Source organism: Chiroxiphia lanceolata, chromosome Z, assembly GCF_009829145.1.
Source record: "Chiroxiphia lanceolata isolate bChiLan1 chromosome Z, bChiLan1.pri, whole genome shotgun sequence".
Lineage (NCBI taxonomy): Eukaryota > Metazoa > Chordata > Aves > Passeriformes > Pipridae > Chiroxiphia > Chiroxiphia lanceolata.
Window position 1 is genome coordinate 56,966,236 of NC_045671.1, and position 20,200 is coordinate 56,986,435.

The 20,200-nt window shown below is 37.5% G+C and overlaps 1 protein-coding gene across 3 annotated transcripts in view; it reads right to left on the reverse strand.

The window, feature by feature from the left end:
- Positions 1-20,200, reverse strand: part of DTWD2 (DTW domain containing 2) — a 77,280-nt gene that overhangs the window by 4,120 nt on the left and 52,960 nt on the right. For all 3 annotated transcript variants that reach the window (XM_032676003.1, XM_032676005.1, XM_032676004.1), the window contains one exon: positions 1,415-1,543. In XM_032676003.1, coding sequence (XP_032531894.1) covers positions 1,415-1,543 — 129 coding nt within the window. The remainder of the gene's footprint in view (positions 1-1,414; positions 1,544-20,200) is intronic.

Consider the following 20,200-nt stretch of genomic DNA (forward strand, 5'->3'; position numbering starts at 1 on the left):
TCCAGGGTAGTGAGTGCCATCTTCACTGCCCTGAGGATCTCAAACTCTACCATCTCATGGTCCCTGCAGCCAAGGCTGCCTCGGAGCACTAAACTCCTCACCCTGTTGGTGAGCACAAGGTCCAGCATGACACCTGTCCTTGTTAGCTCCTCAATCACTTGTGTAAGGAAGTTGTCATTGACACATTCAAGGAACCTCTGGGATTGCTTGTCCCCTGCTGTGCTGTCCCTCCAACACATATCAGGGTGGTTGAAATCCCCCATGAGAATCAGGGCTTGTGAGCATGAGGCTGCTCCTATCTGCCTAGAGAGGGCTTCATCCACACCATCCTCCTGATCAGGTGGCCTGTAGCAGACCCCAATATAACATCCCTTGTCCTCCCCTTAAACTTCACCCAGACACTCTCAGCTGGCTGTTCATCATTCCTCAGGCAGAGTTCCATACTCTCCAGCTGGTCCTTGACAGAGGGCTACATCCCCTCCTTGACTGGCAGCATTGGGATAGATAGGTGCCCTCCCCTGAAAAATCTAGTTTAAAGCCCCATTCACCAGATTGGCAAGTCTCCAACCAAAGATACATTTTCCCTCCCTTGTCAGATCGATCCCACCACCTCCCCAGGAAATCAGGCTTAGCAAAGCAAGTCCCATGGTCTGAGTAAAAAATCCTGACTACAGTCCCATCATTTTAAACATTTGCTGACCTGTCAGATTCAGCTGGCCATTTCGAGACCCTCTCCTTTGACCTGAAGGACTGATGAAAAAACTACTCGAGCTCCAGAGCCCTTTACTGACTCTGTAATCCCCCAGACTGCTCCAAGCTCTCACATGGAACATTAATAGTGGGTAATAATCAGTGGGTTTAACTAGGCTTGGCAGCTTCTCAGTGACATTCCTTATCTGGGCTCCCTGAAGGCAACACACCTCTCTTGAGAGCAGGTCAGGCCCTTAAGAGATGAGTGCCTCTTTGCCTCATAAAGCAGAGTCACCCACTACTATCACCCACTGCCTTTTCTTGGTTGAACTAGTGGCTAATTTCTTTATTTGTGGAGCAGGTTGGGCTGTCCCAGTTAGCTCCCTCTGTGTCAGGTGTTGCTTCATTAGCCTGCAGAGCTACAAAGCTAGCAAACATTCAGTCTTTGTACCTAACAAGTTTCCTTAGCAATCTCACAGCTATGTTGGGTAAAGAACAAGAAAACCATAGAGCCTTTTTGGACAAACATGAAGGAATCACAGTAGTCTGAACACACTGAAGAAAAATGGTTTCCCCTGGTACATTCTTGTTTAGTTTCCTATTCAACAAAACCATTACAATGTCATTAAGATTTTTAATTGTCAAATGTGTTACACTAATAGCAAAGTACCTTTGCTGCTCCTCTACCATTCATAGAAAAACCCAGGTGTTTGAAGTTACATACCTCTTGTATGCTGTTATTCTTTTCCATGATAGTAAGAGCAACAGCTGCACATTCAAGTGTAGACAGACAGGTGTTTGTTGGCTGTGTACGAATTACATATTGACTTGAATGATTGGTTTTTAACTGCACCTGAAAAATAGTAAACTCTAGTAAAATAAACAGGTCAGGATAGTAAACAGGATACCTATTCTCTACACCAAGCAAAACACATTCCCTTTCTGTTTGCGGTCACTTGCCTTTTTTTTGCTGTTTTGTCTCCCAGTAGACAATGACCTTATGCTACTGTTAAGTGTAATACTGTAACACATCTGAGTCACCATCAGAAACAAAAACTGCACATTTGTTACTGTACAAACATGTAAAGGAAATACAATTGTTTCCTAGAAAAAGATTAAGTTAAATTTTAGCAACCACAGATATGCTATAACAAAAATAAAATTATTCACTCATGCTTGTTTTATTGCACACTCTAAACAGATACATAATCCCGTGCAATGTACAATGGCCATATAATCACTAACACTATATACCTTGGCTAAATATTATTTGTCAAGTTCTGGATTAAAGATTTCTAGAAACCACACTTATTCATATAATGTACTAGGTCACTGATTAGGGTTATTTGCTTACCTAAATCATGTTTGAAAATTATTTAACAGCTCTGCCTCAAGCAATAAACACTTTACACCTTGCAAGTTAAAGGTTTTTTTAAAAAAAGAAATTTAATTCAACTACCCCATGGCTTGTTTTATCAGCTCCAAAAGCTTTCATTAAGTTTATAATCAGTGGTTGAAACACCACAGAATTTACACTATTAGACTCTACGTGAAAATTCAGATATTATTCCTTTATTCCAAACATTTCCATCTCCACATACACCTAAAATGTAATTTGCAAAACAAGTACTGTTTTAGAAATATTCCTAACCAAAAATTCTCAGTTCCTTTTCCAAAAAAATTCTAGTACGGAACCATAAAGCCTGATGAATTATTCTAAAAGAGCAAAGGGGTTTTTTTAATCTCATCCAAAAAACTGCCTTTTGATTCTTCCTGAAAAAATGAGTGACTGATTCCCATGGCCATCATCGTATTGCTCCCATTTTGCTTGCCAGAAGTCTGTCAAAATTCCTCACTTCATTCAACACTTTCCCCCTTCACTTTCTCATTTCTGTTTTTATTTGTAATGTTTCATTTTCCTTCATCTCTTTTACATGCAATTACCCATTCTCTAAAGTTCAAGGTGGCTCATTTACAAAAGGAAACTCCAAGCTGCTGAAGAAACATGAATGAATAAGATCAAATTCCACTGCTTTACCTGATCTTAATTTAATGGAAATAAAAAATAAGAAAATAAAAAGAAGGCAACAAGAGAGAGAAAATGCACTCTGGAAAGTACAAGTAAGTTAGCTATAAAACCTCAATCTACTAAAATACAAGAAAACTCAGAAAACTGTAGCCTTTATCAACTACCTTCTTTAATTTGGTATTGAAAAACAAGAAAAGAATAAAAGAATTTAGGAGACAAAATGTAGAATTTGGACATCAGTATATGTAATGAAATTAAAAAGAAAATTAAAAATTAAATTAAATTAAGATTTTCATTTGTTATTCCTCAAGGTTTTCTTTGGTTTTATGCTTCCTCTCCTGGCGCCATGTATAGACCTTCATCACAACAAAGTAGGAACACTAGTTATTTGAAGTATACAGAAATCTATGCTGCCAGAAGCTTATAGTTCCTACTTAGAAACTTACAGACAGGTATCAAAAACCAGGGTGAACTCAGTCCACCATTTCTCCAACATGTAACCTGAGGAGCAAAGCAGACATATACCCACACCTTTTCTCAACAGCCACATTCTTCACAGAGTATCTCTACAGAGGTCGAAACCATCTAATGGACTACCTGCAGCACACGGGCTTTCCCCTCCTTGGGCAGTGCCTTAAGGCGCTTTTTTTGTAGAGTTTGGAAGTAGCTGTGTCTGCTGGTTTCTATACTTCATTTCTTGGGTGTCATGCTGAAAAACAGTTACGATAATCAGCATTCCAGAGGAAGAAAAGTTATTCATGATTGCAAGACAACTTCTACAGAGAAGAAAAGCTGCCTGCACTATGCCACACACTGTGGAGCTAAAAGGTCTGTAAGTTCAGCTCTCAAACAACAGACAATGTATAAAAGGGCAACTTTCTAGTTCTAATAGCAACAGCAGCAGCAACCAAATTCCTTCTTTCCTGGGAAGAATGTGAAAGGATGGAAACAAGTGGTGCCCATCCATTTTTCTGAAATATTATATATTCCCTAGGATAAGATTAAAATACCACAGACAGTGGTGGAGATAGAGGAAGAATACCCGATCAGGACAACTTTCTGCTACAGTTTGTCTCTTTGGCTTCTTTCAGTATACACTGTACCCTAGTCTTTAATCCAGAGCAGCCCAGTATCTAAATAAGCAATACTTAGTCACCCAAAATACAGTCAGGGTAGCCTTTATCTATTGTAAATTGCACACACTCACCAAAGTTTCTATCTGAAACTAGGGACATTCACTGAATCAATAAAACCGACAATGCGCTGCTAACTCACAGTATAAACTGAATGCTAAGACAAAGATAAAACAATACAGAAACTAAAACAAATTAGTATAGTTAATACTTATTTCAGACATGGGATGAATATCTTCTTGAAAAAAAAATGCCTAGATATAGGAAACATTTACTGTTCTCAAACTTGACTGGGTAGGAGGATGACTTCTGTCATTTTCAGCCAACAGGTCTAAAACTTGTCTTTTGTGGAGTTAATAATTTCAGGTAGGGTATTGCAACAGTCTCATGCAAAGGACATATGGATTCCTTGTCTGTCCCTTGCATATCTCAAATCCAGGTGAAAAAGTTTAATACAGATTTAGAGAAATGTTCATCTCCATTTAATTTAAACAAAATCACATATTTACCTCTGACATTAGACTTTAAAAGCTCAGAATGAACATACATAAATATCCTATTCAAGAACATTTCAAAACAACAATCACGATATTATACAAGCACTTCTCCATTAAATAACAAATACCACAACACAACAATTTACTTTTCCTTCTTTTGCTTCAAAGAAATTTGCAAATCATATGTACACTCTGAAATAGTATTAGGTTCTAACAAAATATAGCAATGTCAAGTTGGAAAAATAGCAGCTGATTTAACACCACACACCTAAATAAACAATAACATAAGACAGAAGATGGAAGCTATCTCAACCAATTCAAACTAAAGTGGAATTTAGATAAACTGAATGCAAAAACTTGCTGGAATTTAGCCAAGACACTGAAATGAGTGTATCTATTCTCCGTAAGTTCAAGGGAGTTTGGGGACTTAAGCTTCCAAGCCATCAGAAATATGAAGCAACACATAAAATCAAATTTTATTTCTATTGTAACTCAACACCTGTGGTTTCCAAAAGCCTGAATTTCAGCAATTCTCACAAACTGTTACATTAACTTAATAAACACTGGTTTATCTGCCAGTGCACCACTCAATTAGCAAATGCTACAGACTTTGAGCATTTACAAAGGATTTGAACCACAGTAAAAACAGTGACCCTTCAGTGTTTCTCAGGGCTGAGTTTTTCTTCCCGGGCCTTCTTTGGACATACCCCAGGCAAGTAACGATCCCAGCTGATCCCATTCAGCTGTTCAAAGCTGATGGAAGAAAAAGTGTTGCCTTGGTGGGGTCAAAGACCTACTGTTTGAAATTTTAAAAATTTAAGCCAGTAAAAACAGGAAATTGATTTCTGCTTTTATTTTAAATAACAGAACTGGAGCTCTCACAGAAAGCTTTAAGTGCTTTTCTCAGTCCCCTCCTTAATGTCAATATACTTAACTTTCTACCTTTTCTATGCCAATTTTTTCATCATTATTCTTACCAGCTTTACTTTCCAAATAGAATCCAGCATTATCCAAAATTACCTTTGGAAAACATGCATCAACAATAACTCAAAAAGGCTACAAAGTTAGTACACCTGTCTCACAGGGCATACTAAACAATTCTTGCCTGTCCTGTTGTCTGCAACACTACAGGCATCTCAAAACAGGTAGAAGCACAACATATTGTTCTGTGGCTTCTACGAAAAAGCCAGTACTTAAGATCCCCTCTTTTTTACTTACATGTCTTTACAAAACCTGAATTTCTATTTGGGAATTAATCTCTAAACTCTCCAAGAATGAAGCAAGCAAGCACCATCTGTCCTCCTGCTTAACATAGGCAGTAGTTATTGTTCATATGTTCTATTACTTTAATAAGTATCTTTCAGAATTTTTTTAAACAAAAGGCACAAAAAAAATCCCAGAAAGAGCACAACCATATTCTGCCATCTTCCCTGTCCTTCTAGAAACTAAGAAAAAGTTGCTTTTAAGGTGCTGAGGAGGAAGAGCATTTTCTGTGTTCTACAGCACAACCTCAGACAGATGATGAGTGTCAGGTATGGGAAGATTTTTCACTCAGTATCCAGTTCGCACAAGCACCTTTTACCTGTAAGCTAAAACAAATTTCTCTTTTTGACGAAATTTCATACAGTTAAATAAAATTACCTTTCTGCCAGAGAAAACAGCCTGAGTAAATTGAGTCTCAGCATGCTACTGAAATTTAAATCAAGAATATAAATAAATTATTTTGTTCAAAATCTTGGCTTTAATTTAAAGTGACATCTTAAGAGCACTCTGTTCCTAAAATACTGGAGGGAATAACTGCCATGCAACTGTCACAAAAGGGACAGCTGGAAAAAGCATATGAAGCTGTTACAAAACCCACTATCCACCTTGCACGACTTTAATGACTGGAAGAAGAGAAATACAGCCCCCATTATTAAAAAGGGGAATGCAGAAGACTTGGTGATCTACAGACCAGTCAGTCTCACCTCTGTGCCAGGTAAGATCATGGAGCGGATACTCTTGAAAACTGTGTATGATGGTGCTACAGCTCTGGTGGACTGGGGCAGAGCAACTGACATCACCCATCTAGACTTATCCAAAGCATTTGACACTGTGCTGCTGGAGAGACATGGATTTGATGGATGGGCCACATGGTGGATAAAGAACTGGCTATATTGATGCACAGAAAGAGTTGTGGTCAACAGCTCTTTGTCCCTGTGGAGACCAGTGATGAGTGGCATCCCTCAGGGGTCGGTACTGGGACCAGTACTGTTCAACATCTTTGTCAGCCTCATGGACAGTGGGATCGAGAGCACCCTCAGCAAGTTCACTGACAACTTCAAGTTGTGTGGTGCAGTTGACACCCTGGAGGGAAGGGACGCCATCCAGAGGGACCTGGTCTGTGCAAACCTCATGAAGCTCAACAAAGTGAAGTGGAAGGTCCTACACCTGGGTCGTGGCAATCCCCAGACACACCTACAGGTTGGTTGGAGAAGTGATTTGAGAACAGCCCTGCGGCAAAACATTTGGGGTTGATGGTAGATAAAAAACTCAACATGAGCTGGCAGTGTGTGCTCACAGCCCAGAAAACCAACCCTGTCCTGGGCTGCATAGAAAGGAATGTGGCCAGCAGGGCAAGGGAGGTGATTCTTCCCTTCTACTCTGCTCTTGGAGTACTGCATCCACTTCTGGTGTCCCCGACATAAGGACATGGAACTGTTGGAACAAGTCCAGAGGAGGCCACAAGGTTGATTAGGGGACTGGAGCATGTCCCCTACAAAGACAGTCTGAGAAAATTAGGGCTGTTCAGCCTGGAGAACAGACAGTTGTGTGGAGACCTCATAGCAGCCTTTCAGTATTTGAAGGGGGCCTATATGGAAGCTGGAAAAGGACTCTTTGTAAGAAAATTGTAGTGATAGGACAAGGAGTAATGGGTTCAAATTGAAAGAGGGGAAATTTAATTTAGGTACTAGGAAGAAATTCTTTACTGTGAGGGTGGTGAGACACTGGAACAGGTTGCCCAAGAAGGTCGTGGATGCAGCAACTCTGGCAGTGTTCAAGGCCAGGCTGGATAAAGCCTTGAGCAACCTGGTCTAGTGGGAGGTGTCCTTGCCCATGGGAGAGTGGATGGGAACTAGATGATTTTTAAGGCCCCTTCCAATCCTTGACATTCTATGATATTTAGGAATATCCAGGTAAAATGGTGAAACAAGTCATAGATTATATGGTGACTTTCAGGTAAACCTGAAGTAATCTGTTCAATTTCTAGGAAATATTTTGCAGACTGTCTTTGACAATTTCTCAGGAACTCTTCTCTTTAGGTATCCCATAAACCCTTTCTCTCAGGCAATTTATGGTGTCAGGTTAGACTCCAGAGTCTCATTACTACAACAAGCCTCAGGATATCTCACTGCTGCTACGGTGGGATTCTGTGGTAAGTATATAATATTCTCTGTGTGGAAGAGAAGCATAATGACTTCTGCTGAACAGTGGCTGTGTGTAGGTTCTGTCTACTTACACTCCTTTCAACCTACGCAGTAGAACGGAATTCAGAGCTGCCATTCAAATTAGCTCTTTTGCAGGTCAAAATCAGAAACCTTCTTACACCCTTATAAAACACATCTCTGTAAGATCAGTGCCCAGATTTTCTTTCATCAAGTATGTTGTTCATGTATGAAAATACATTAAACCTCTATGTGCTTTCAAGAATGCCCTGTCTTTTCTTCTAGAACCAAAACAATTTAAGAGCCATACTTCATTGCTGGGGCTATTATATGATAAAGATAAATGGTCCAGAAGAAATCAGTAGAACTACTCACTGAATGACTTAATGTTCATAATCTGAATATAATCCTACACGATGTCTCTCTGTCCCGTGACTATGTCAAATGACAACTATTTTTAAAAAATCACCTCTAGTACTTCATTATGTCTCTTTCCTGTATAAACAAGTTCAAAATAACATAAGTATCCTGTAATTTGACATATAGAAAAATATTTGAGAACGTCACAAGTAAATCCTGGGAAAAAAATCAGTTTTAGTATTTCCAGATACTCTGACCCTTCTTAAGACATCTTTTTCAATGAGAATAACTCAGATTGCACAGAGTATTTTTCTACTGTGTTCCTTGCTTTCACTCTCAGATGCAGCTGATTGACAAGAAGATAAAGTAAATTGCAAAAGGAATGTGTCCTTCACAAACAGAGATTCTTATGTCACAGTCCTAAGAATTTTTTTATTTTTTTTTAACAAAACAAGCAAAAGAAGAGAAATTTGGGGGGAAAAAATCCCAAACACAAGCACACGCACTTTATCCACCCCACCCTTGCCAGGTTGTTTTTAGATTGCTCCTACTGTGCTTCAGCCAATTTCTTGGGCTGGGCAAGGAAGCAATGAATGTAAAAAGGAAATAGTGCCTTTAAAAAGTAAATCAGAATAAATACAAAGCTTTTATGATCATATATGATAACATTACATTTTCTACATGTAAAAAATTGTGGTAAGTGAACCAAGACAGAAAAAACACTGATAAAAAACCATTACTAATAGGATAATTTATCTAAGGAAGACAAGTTTCTCACCTAGCAAGCTTCCTACTTTGTAATTTATTCTGTGTAAAGACCAGAGAATTTGACACATAAACATGAAACTTCCATTAATTAAATAGTTCAAAGAACTGCAAGCTAAATATTTACTAAAGTTAAAAAATGGCAACCAAAATAGATACCTCACTTTTCCAAATATATCTGTAATCTAATCTGTATATCTACACTGATCATCTTTACACATGATACTATATGAAGTTAAGTGAAAATTCAGGTTCCAAAGCCCAATTCTTCTTGAAAGAGAACCTGGTAATTCAAAATACTTAGTACCATGTATGCAGACTGTTTTGACAAAGTCCAACAACTACTTAATTATTCCTTAGGCTACACAGTTCTGGTTTTAATGCACTATGAAATCAAAGGTCTAAACAAAAACACAAGATAGTTTTCAGTGACCTTCTTAGTACTTATTTTCTTCTATGAAACTATTTACAATGGGCCCTTCTTCTTTCTGCTTATGCAATAATTTCTGAAGCGTTTTAACTAGGAATCCCACATTAAAATTTTTGTAAGAATTCAAATTTTTGGCATCTTCTCAAAGATGCTAAGAGAATTCAACAGTTTAGCACTTGTCACATCTTGTAAAGTCAAATTCAATTGTCTTCTCTTTCGATTGTCAAATAAGGCAGCAGAAACACCAGCAAACTTCAGTTTAGAAACATCACCAAAGTAAACAATGCTTTGGAAAGTTACTTCAGATGCTTATGCCCATCTGTATACTTTGATCCTTAACCACAGAATCGTAAAATGTTAAGGGTTGGAAGGGACCTTAAAGATCATCTAGTCCCAACCCTCCCAGCCATGGGACACCTCCCATTAGACCAGGTTTCTCAAGGCCTTTCTGGGCTGTGAGCACACACTGCCAGCTCATGTACAGTTTTCCATCAACCATCACCCCCAAGTCTTTCTCCACAGGGCTGCTCTCAATCACTTCTCCAACCAACCTGTAGGTGTGTCTGGGATTGCCACAGGCGTAGCACTTTGTTTTGTTGAACTTCATGAGGTTTACACAGGCCCATGCACATCTCTCAAGCCTATATAGATCCTCTGGATAGCATCCCTTCTCTCCAGTGTGTCAACTGCACCACACAACTTGAAGTTGTCACTGAACATGCTGAGGGTGCTCTTGATCCCACTGTCCACATCACTGACAAGGGTGTTGAACAGTATCAGCCCAAGTACCAATCCCTAGAGATACATACATTCCCCTTTGTTTCTTATATGAATATTTCCAAGCACAAGAGGCACTAAAAAAAAAAAAAACAAAACCAAACCAGCAGGCTCTACTATCCTTACAAAAAGCAAAATAGATTTGCCTTCAGTTAAAATAGCTAACTGAAATAAAGCCCAATGAAGACAAGCTGTAGTTCTAATCTAAAAGTAATAGTTCTAATTTCTGTAAAAGAAGGCAGCACAAGGCTGACTCAAATATCCTAAAAATTAACAGCTAAGAGACAATGATACTGTAAGGAGAGGAAAGCCCTCACAGCTAAGGCATTACAGAAGATAGGACTGACCCAGTAATGTCTGGACTATGCATTTTGCACAAATAACTGAAATACTGTCTGATTATGGTCTCCAGTTCTGAAAGTGCATGGTTTTATCTATAACTAAGGAATGAAATAATTCTAGGTTATATGAAAATAATTACATTTAAGTGCAAGTCATATAGGGCATACCTGGCACTTTGTAAAATGACTATGCATTTCCAGCTAATTTGCATGTCTTGCAGTTCTTTTGTACTTAAAGAAGGGAAAATCCAGAAATTATTTCTGGTAATACCTCTCTTGTTCTGCTTACATTTAAAAAATTAATGTCAGCCAACAGTTCAATATTTTATGCAGCACTATTCTTTTAATAATTAATAAAACAGGAAAGTGCTGCGAGTAAATTCAGTCAGTGAACAGAGTATGAATCTAGAGAATGGGGTCATGAAATGAAGGAAGAAAAATTAATTATGTGCATTGTCACAGCCATTTAACTTTAATTACCTGCAAATATCAGAAAATTGAAAAGCAAAATTAAATACCTCAGTGTTAGAATGTAGCATCAATGCAATGACACTGTTCTTTGGAATCTACTAATTACTTTTGCTTTCTGTGATTTCTTTCTTTCTTATTATATGTGAATAGTAGTAAGCACTTTCTTGGATGGGGAAAAAGCAGTGGGAGAAGCTCCTGAGAAGAATTTTGGCAAGGGCACAAGAGAACATAAAAAGAAAGACTAAAATGAGAAAAAAGCCTTCAATTAACCTAGCTATTTTAAAGCAAACTCAATCAAAATGAAACATATTTCTAGTTTACTTTTTAAAAAATGTTTATATCCCATGAGAATTTCAAGATGGGTACAATGGTACACAATATGCAACTGATACTGAGTTTTTTTAGCAACTTGATATTCAGATATTTGTCAAAGAGTTTGACAGCAATTATCAAAGAAATAGCAAAAAAATAAAAGCAAAGTTTCTGCCCCAAAAAAGCATACGCTTTTGACATCTGGCAAATTACCTTTCAGTCACAAAGAAAATGTCACTGTATTGAGAGCTAATAAATACATACTTACGACTAGAAAAATGTCAAAACGGACCAGTGTCATTCAAATTAACCTAAATGTCAGAAGGACAGACTGCTGTTGATTGCTCAGAATCATATCTCAACTATGAGATAGTCAATCTTGACCCAAAATAATTCCCGGTTCTCTCCATCTGATCTCAGCCTTCTCAAACAGCAATTTCTGCCAGTCCTTTGTTCTCTACAGTTTGAAATTGAGTTTGGTTTTTTTTAATGTTTAGGTTGTAATGAGACAGCAGCTAAAAACTGAACACATCAAACATTTCCCAGTATGCGACAGGTTTTAGTGATTTCATTTATCTTACCAGTCATCATACCCAGGAGAGGATGTGCGTTCCTTACTCCACGAAAACAAGTTTTCTTACTACATCAAAAATCACACAATTGGAAAAAAACAACATAACTCACAAACAAAAATTTACTATCAAAGCTCACAAAGACTTCTCCACTCTAAGGATAAATGGGTTGTCCTGTGGGATTATAAGTGAAATCACCAGTGTCACACACATATAGATAAAAACATGTTTAGAACAAGTCAGTGAAAATGGAGTATTTTTCTTCCATTAGTATGAGGATGTATGGATGAATGTATATCACTTTCTGGGACCAACTTTACTACAGTTTTCCTGCTGCAACCGTTGTGGCTTACCTTTGTTGCCTTGGGTTCTGATTTGCCTCTTGCCCACCTGCACCCCTCATTCACAACCATACTTCTTTCCCTTGCAGAATTTAACTGGGTATTGTCCATTTATTTGGGTTCTATGGCAAAAATTGGTATTCAATCTCTCTCTATCATGCAAGTTGGAAATTGTAACAAATAAAAACAGAGATAGGAGAGAATATAGATAAAGAAGGGCAGTAAAAAATGCATTTACTACTTGGCACTATTTAATATTTAGTCCTCATGTAATCACTTCCCTAAGTCTCATAGCTGTGGAAGATGAACAAGTGTATTTTTCTCTGCATCTCCTGAGCTCACTGAATAGGAAATTTAATAAAAATTAATTCAAAGTGCAAACATCAGAAAAAGCATAAACTAAGACACAGCCAGATGACAACAGTGATTCTTGCTATTTTGCCTTTTCTTCTGTTCTGGCTGTTTTCTGCATGCAGATGAATGGATTTTTTATATTTCTACTTTTACATTAATTGTAATCCTCTCTCAAGGTGTTCAGACAGTTGGCTATACAAGTTAAACTGTATCTGTGTCTGTGAGCACTACATATAATAGTAGGAAGTTTTAACCTCCTCTAGAAGGAATTTATCTAAACAGTAGATTGCACTTTAGAATCGCTGCTTGCCCCATCAACAAAATTCTTCTGATTTTTGGACATGATTTCAGAAACAAACTGCTACTCATTCTTTAACCCTCTAGGCTTGAAAATGGCAAATCCCCAAATAAAGTTTTATAACCTAAACATACCAGAGGACTAGATCACTAAACCTACTTTCTGTTAAAAAGCACAATATAACTATTTACACAACTTGTGAATCATTACAGTTTGTCTACCAACTCCTTCATGACTCTACCTATCATTACCAGAAAAATAACAGAATTAAATTCAGTTTTTGCTCGATTATGCACGCTGTCAATTTTGTGTTGATAATTCTGATACTGTTTCAAGTTGAATTGCTGACAGAAGACCCTACAGCCAATCACAATTCGATGTCTTATACCTTTTGACACTTTTGCATTTTATCTCATCTGCCACAGAGTTTGCCTTAAACTAAATGGCATTTTTTGACTTCCTATCTTGCATTTAATCCTTCAGGGGAAGCTCATGGGCTTCTCCTACATAGTAACTCCAGTAGCACCACTTGAATTGAAAAGCAAGTGGATCCCTAAAGGAACAGGTTTTTTAACTTTGTTTTTCTTTTCTTTTAAATAAAGAGAGTGGCAAGAGTGTTTTGAGCAGGCTCATTTGAACAAAGATTCCTTACCTTGCTTTCCATACTCCAAGAGCAGTTCCTTCCTTTCTTACTGACACAGTGCTCAGTGAGGTGGTGAGAATAGTTCAAGCATCCCTTCACCAATTCCTACAGAGGAAGGATGAGTATGCCCTCCCAAAGAGTCCCTAGGATGACAGCATTTCAAGCAAGGTGCTTGATAAAACTTACTCTCAGGCATCCCATGCCATCTGTGAACCCATGTTCACCCAGCAGAGGCAACACAGAAACTACAAACACAATCCAGTAAGTGCCACTCACTTTGCACAGCATGAAGTTTTGACATGAGCAACAAGGTAAATTGGCAACGAATTCTTAAAGCAGATGTTGATGTGACTGACTTTGGTGAAAGACCAAAACTCTGGAAACTCAGAGAGCAGTTTGTGTTGACAACTCCTCAGGCATATTACAAGATGGTCAGTGAACAGCTGAAAAGAAACAGAAATGCCTAAGTGTTTCATAAATATTTAATCACACCACCTTCCAAACTGTAACAAACAGATGTGGACCACGTTTCTCAGAAGCTGAGAGTAAGAAAAGCTTCCCCTGCCTGCCATATTGCCAAAGTTCTCTTTCACTGACTGGAGTTCTAGATAGCAGATAACCTTGACATTTCAAATTCTAGGTCCTTTTTAGAAGACGGCATATCAACTATAAACTGGCAACAATGCTTTTAATTAACCAGTTTATGAGGTCAAAGACCACAGTTTCTTGTCATCGGCAGCACCTTTGGTAAACCTTTCCTTTCTATTGAAGACAATGAAGTATTTTCAAGGGCTTTTTTGGAGTATTATGGTATTTTAATTTACTAATAAATTTTCTTAACAACCTGATTATGCTGTTTGTAAATTAAAGCATGTTCAGTAGCTTCTGCCCATCCTATGCGTGGAGTGAGAACGTTACGAAAAGGTCAGATAGAAGGGAGTAAATAAATAAACTTGGAAGGAATAACCCTTTGATAAATGCAGTGCTGAGTAAGAATATTCACATGATACCTTGAAACTTTGCACTTTATTGCCACAAACAAGTTCATAAGTCACCCTGAAGGTCTTGGCTCAAAATCATTATGTTTACCTGTAAATGTACAATCTATTTTAATAGCTTTATTATGATGCATTTTACCATAGGATTCCTAAGATTTTATATATATATGAAGAACTGATCGTAAAAAAAAAGGTTTAAGAAAGAAAACATATGGCAGCATTTACCTCACCTAGCAGGTCACATTTTTTTCTAGTTCGTTTCAAGTCCATCAAACTGCGTATCAAAGAACACCCAAATTCAATCGGGAAAATGGGAGAAACTGAATGTAAGGAAAGGTTTAACCACTCTGGGAAAAATTTGGCTAGGATACTTGAGCTAAAAGCCTATCACATGTGGGAAGACAAAAACTTCAGGGGTTTGGTATTTGTTTTAATTTATTTATTTGCATAGAATCATAGAATAGTTTTGTTAGAAGGGACTTTTCATGGGTTATTTAGTCCAACCCTCCCCACTTGTCCTTGCTGAACCTCATGAGGTTCCCACAGGTCCATTCCTCAAGCTTGTCAAGATCCCTCTGGATGGCATCCCATCCTTCAGGAGTGTGAACTGCACCCCTCAGCTTGGTGTTATCTGAAAATTTGTTAAAGGTACATTTGATCCCTCTGTCTATGTAATTAGTGAAGATATTAAATAACACTGGTCCCCATATGGAACCCTGAGGGCACCACTTGTTACTGATCTCCACTGGAGCACTGAGGCATTGACCACTACCCTCTGGAAGTGACTGTCCAACCAATTCCTCATCCATCAAATCCATCTCTCTCCAATTTAGAGGAAAGGATGTTGTGGGAGACCCTGTTAAAAGTTTTACAGAAGTCCAGATAGATGACATCCACAGCCCTTCCCTTGTCCACTGATGTAGTCTCTCCATTGTAGCAGGGATTGGAACAAGACATCTTTTAAGGTCCCTTCCAACCCAAATCATCCTATGGTTCTACAATTTGCAAGAGAAATTTTTGTATACACTATAGAAGACCCTGAACAATTTGCCAAGGCAGTAAAATACAAACAGGTAAGATCTGCGCAGGATAAAGAGACCACTCAGCTAGAATGGACTCAGGTACAAATAAATGCTGCAGAGGGTATTACATTACATGTCACGGAAATAAGTCTAAAAAGGCTGCATGTTGAGAGTGTTGTATGAAGTTAATCTACCATCATATTTGATTGCTACTACTAAATAGAATGTCGACTAATTGAAATCCCACTTCCAATTAACTTCAAAAGAATTTCTGCACTGGACTGACAAATACCTTTTTAATTTGTAGTAAAGAAGTGTTTCAGTTGTATTTAGTGAAAAGATTTCAAAGTAGAAAATACCTTTTTGGCAGTGGTGTTGCCTAGGGGCATGCCAACTTAACAATTCCAAATCAGGTCCTGAATTTGAAATATTGTCTTCTGGGTATGTAAAATCCAAAACATACATAGATAATGTAGTTAGATGCTTGAGTTCAGCCCCTAAATGAGACTATCTTTTTAAGTAAATGCAAGAATTACTATCAAATGCCCAAGTTCACCAGCACAAGGACTACAAAAAAGCCACTACTTACACTTCTAAGTAGTTTCTTACATGAATATAAAGTAATTGCTCAGTGGTATGAAAAAGACTATGGAATGAACTTTTAAAACTAAGGACCAAATTCTGCTATCCTTTTTTTGCATGGTAAAATAGTAAGTAAATTCAACTTAAATAAATTTAACTGATTTGTTACATGAATAAGAGAAGCAAATTCTGTTCCTAATTTCTCTTCTAACACAGTGAGACCTCACTTTAAAATTTCACTTTTAAAAATAAAAACCACATCTAATTGTCTCCTTGACTCAATAAACCCTGAAGAACTACCACTCCTCCAGAATGGCTGAAAAGTGTCTTTATCAACAGCATGACCTTTCATTAAAAAAATGTGAAACAAAATAGTTTCTATAAAAGATTTTGGCCTTATGAACTTTCAGGTGGTGAGGTCAAAAAAAGTTTGCTTCAGCTTTCTCATAAGCTGAAGATAAAGGACTTTAATAAAATAAATGGTTATTTTAAAAATAAATTGATACTGGAAGAGCTAGTGAAACTGCCTGCACTGGAGTGGAAATCTAAAATAAAAAGAGGAATGTGACCAATTACAGAATCTGGAAAATCACAGAAGTGACTTTTGAAGTCAAATAGTTCAGTAGCTGGTGAAAAAAACAAGAGACAGACCAAGTAGCACAAAAGACCTTTAAAAAGATTAAACAAAAAGAAAGTCTGATTTAGAAAAGTCAAAAATTGGCTGCAGGGATAGGAATCCAAAAAAGAAATACTTCTGTTAGAAATAATTATACCAAAAATATATAAAGACAATGGCATATAGAATAGAGAAGATGAAAGTAAATTAGTGATTCTGCAGAAGAGAAGTAGGCACTACTGTGCAGAAAATACCACAAGAAAACAAACAAAAATAGGCAACAGGCTGTCAATTTTAACAGGTTTTAATACTGAAGAAGGTAACAGTACTTGTATAAACATGCCAAAATTATGTGACTGGTGGCTCTTGTAAAATTTACTTCTTGTCTCTCTCTTGAGGATTCGGTTGTATCTGTTCTCACCATCAGTTGCTACTTCTTAGTTACACTGACACCACCCACTTAAGACCCCATCAGATTTCAGGGCCTAGGCATCAATTTCCTCCTGGCTCACTGTCACCTACATTATTCCATCTTTTCACCCAATTTAGTTTCACTACTTCCTCTTTTGGGGTATGGACAGAGGGATGGAGCAACAAAATATTTATTTTGTAAAGTATGGGTTTACATCTGTCCTTAATGGGAAAAACAAAAACATAACCCAACATTAACAGCATAAGACTATAAAAAGTACACACACAGAAGTACTTCCTCTGAATGTTTTTCTAACCTTCAAGAACCCAGGGTCTCATAGGCTGGAAGTGAGCCTTTGGCATTTAACAACAATTTAATCCTTGATGGATTTTTCTTCCATGATTTTGTCCAGCTAACTTCCAAATTTCAAAAATATATTAATTCCAAATGTAAAAAATTCCAGTGCTTTTATACCTGTGCAAAGAACTTTGAGGTTTCTTCTATGCAGCCCACCTCATATTTTGATCATTTGTAGGCTTTCTCTGAACCTCTTATAGTTGTTTGTGAATTTTTGTGCAATTTTTTAATAGGAGGGCTTTGGGCCTGAAAGGGAAAGCATGCATCCATTCAAGCAAGCAGATGTACATCTAACATTAAATAATATTTCAATGTTCTTGGGCACTGAATTGAAGTTTTCACAGAACTTGCTATTATAATCCAAAAATCTCATTGCTGATGAGTGAAGTGCCCAGTTAAGAGGTATTAAAAAAAAAAAAAAAAAATTAAGATACTTTTTTTAATATGCTCTGATTAACATTTCTCTACAGGAAATTTCCTGTGTTTTGTTAATGTCCAGTTACTAAGCTTCACAGTCTTTTACAACTCTTCACAGATGGTCCTTCTCGCTACCACTCTAAATAACTCAACATCTTGATGAAATTTTATCACTGAACTTACTACTAAGCCTTCAGTATTACTTCAGAATATGCTAAACAGCATGGATTCACTGCAGGTTCCACTGGTTTTTCTCTACAAACTGTAAAATAAAATTACAATCACTCTGAAAACAGACCAGTTACTGCTGTCTTGTTTAGCTTTTTTTTTTATGAGACAGTGTTTCTTCTTAACGACGCCTAGTTTTATTGAGGGTATTCCATGAGGGCACCTGCCAAGAGTGACCTCTGCACACCGCTTCAGTCAGATTGCTTCTGAAGGAACCACAAAGCAGGGGGGTAAAGCCTCCAGTAAACTTGCAAGATATGTTTCCTGTTTCCAACAGCTGCACTGAGCTAGCCCAATACTGCATATATAACTCTGGATCTTCTAATTCTTTTCTTTATCAGATTTTACATCAAGTTATTTGCTACAGGTATTAATGCAGTCTACCTAGATATGTGGAAAGATACACAGAAACACAGCCAATAACATGCAGCACTTGAGGAATAATCAGGGACTGTGATAATCTTAGACTGTGGAGATGTTCAGACTTCCTGGTGCTCACACTTGCCCACACTCTCCATGTTGACAGGGTGAGATGGCAATGAGGTATGACTGTCTGCAGAAAACTGACGGATCTAGACCTGAACATAAACTTTGTGGCCAAAAGATCATTCTGGGATACTTTACCCTTATTTCAAGAATCTCCTTTGCATCAAGTGTCCTTGAAGTTTAAAGCACTGGCAGGAATGACTTTGCAGGATGCATGTCCTTACACACATATCATGCAGTCTAACACACAGGAGCTTAGCATCTCTTCTGATACAGACATTTTGTGTGCCAAGTATTGATATGTGTATACATCAACAAAATGATACTCACAATTTTAAATTACATGGCCCTCATTAAAAATGCTAATATAGAGAGCCCGCTTTGCATTAGTTGAAATAATTTCTGACTATTAAAGGTTGTTTTTCTCAAGAGTTACTGCAAATAGATGACCTCAATATTGATAAAAAACTCCAGCATCCAAAATCTCTATATATTCACTAAAATTACTGCAATAGACAGTGTGTGTCAAAACCTCTGAATTACAAAGTCTGTACACATACATTCTTGTAATTTCTGGGTGCTTCTGCCTTATATTCTCAAGATGGTATTTGGAACTCTCACCTCTCAGAAGAAGAAATAAATTTTTAACTGTTTAAGCCCTAGTTACAGTAAGTCAGATTTACTGATGATTCCCTGATCTCAAAGCTACCTCTTATTTTTTAAAAGCTCTAGCAAGACTGCAGGCAGATCTGATAAAAGTCTTTAAAAGTCATATCCTGAGCTCTGATGAAGCTGGTTAGGAAAATAAATTCCACCTCAGGGATGGAAGGGTGAGGAGGGAGAATGAGCAAGAGCAAGAGAGATCTCAAGCGTAATTTTAGATATGAAAATATCAGCTTGTGTGAGGAGTAGTGCTTGAAACAGTACAAGCATACACTAACAACCACTCACCACTAGTCAAGCAGATTTAAGCATACAGTGCAAGCTGAACTGAACAGTAAACCTCAAAGGTTAAAAATTTGCTGTGAGAAACCAGATTTCAGCTGACGATACCAATTTTCATATAACAAAGAAAGTATAAGGAAAACAAACTAGATGTGTCAGAAATTGTGAAGGCATGATGGGAAGAGAAAATGAGGTGTTGAATACATGAATAACAGGGATACTGTGATGAATGCATAAGCAGAATGATTTGTTGGCACAATGCTGCTTACACTATTATGCCCATCAATTAGCAGAGGAGTGTCTCAACAAAGAACTATAGAGTCACAGTGACTATGAAAGTACCTATAGCCTCAAACCAAGGTCACTCATCCACAAGAAGGCACACCATTCAGATCAACAGTGATTTAAGCCAGAAAGTAACACAATCTCTGCAAATGGTAACATTACAGCTGGAATTACTGCTTCATGAAAACATTCTATAGTCTTCCAAGATGTTTACAAAGTATTTTGTCACTACAAAATGTCAAGGAATTACAGATTGTTAGGTATAAATGTTATATGCATAACAATATAGGAAGAAAAAGCAAAATAATGAACACTGTATGTCCCATTCCTGACTCTCTAAAATCAAATTTTTCTTGGCTGTTAACTAAACAGATATCAGCTTAAAAACAGAAAGAAATAGAGTTTTCATACATA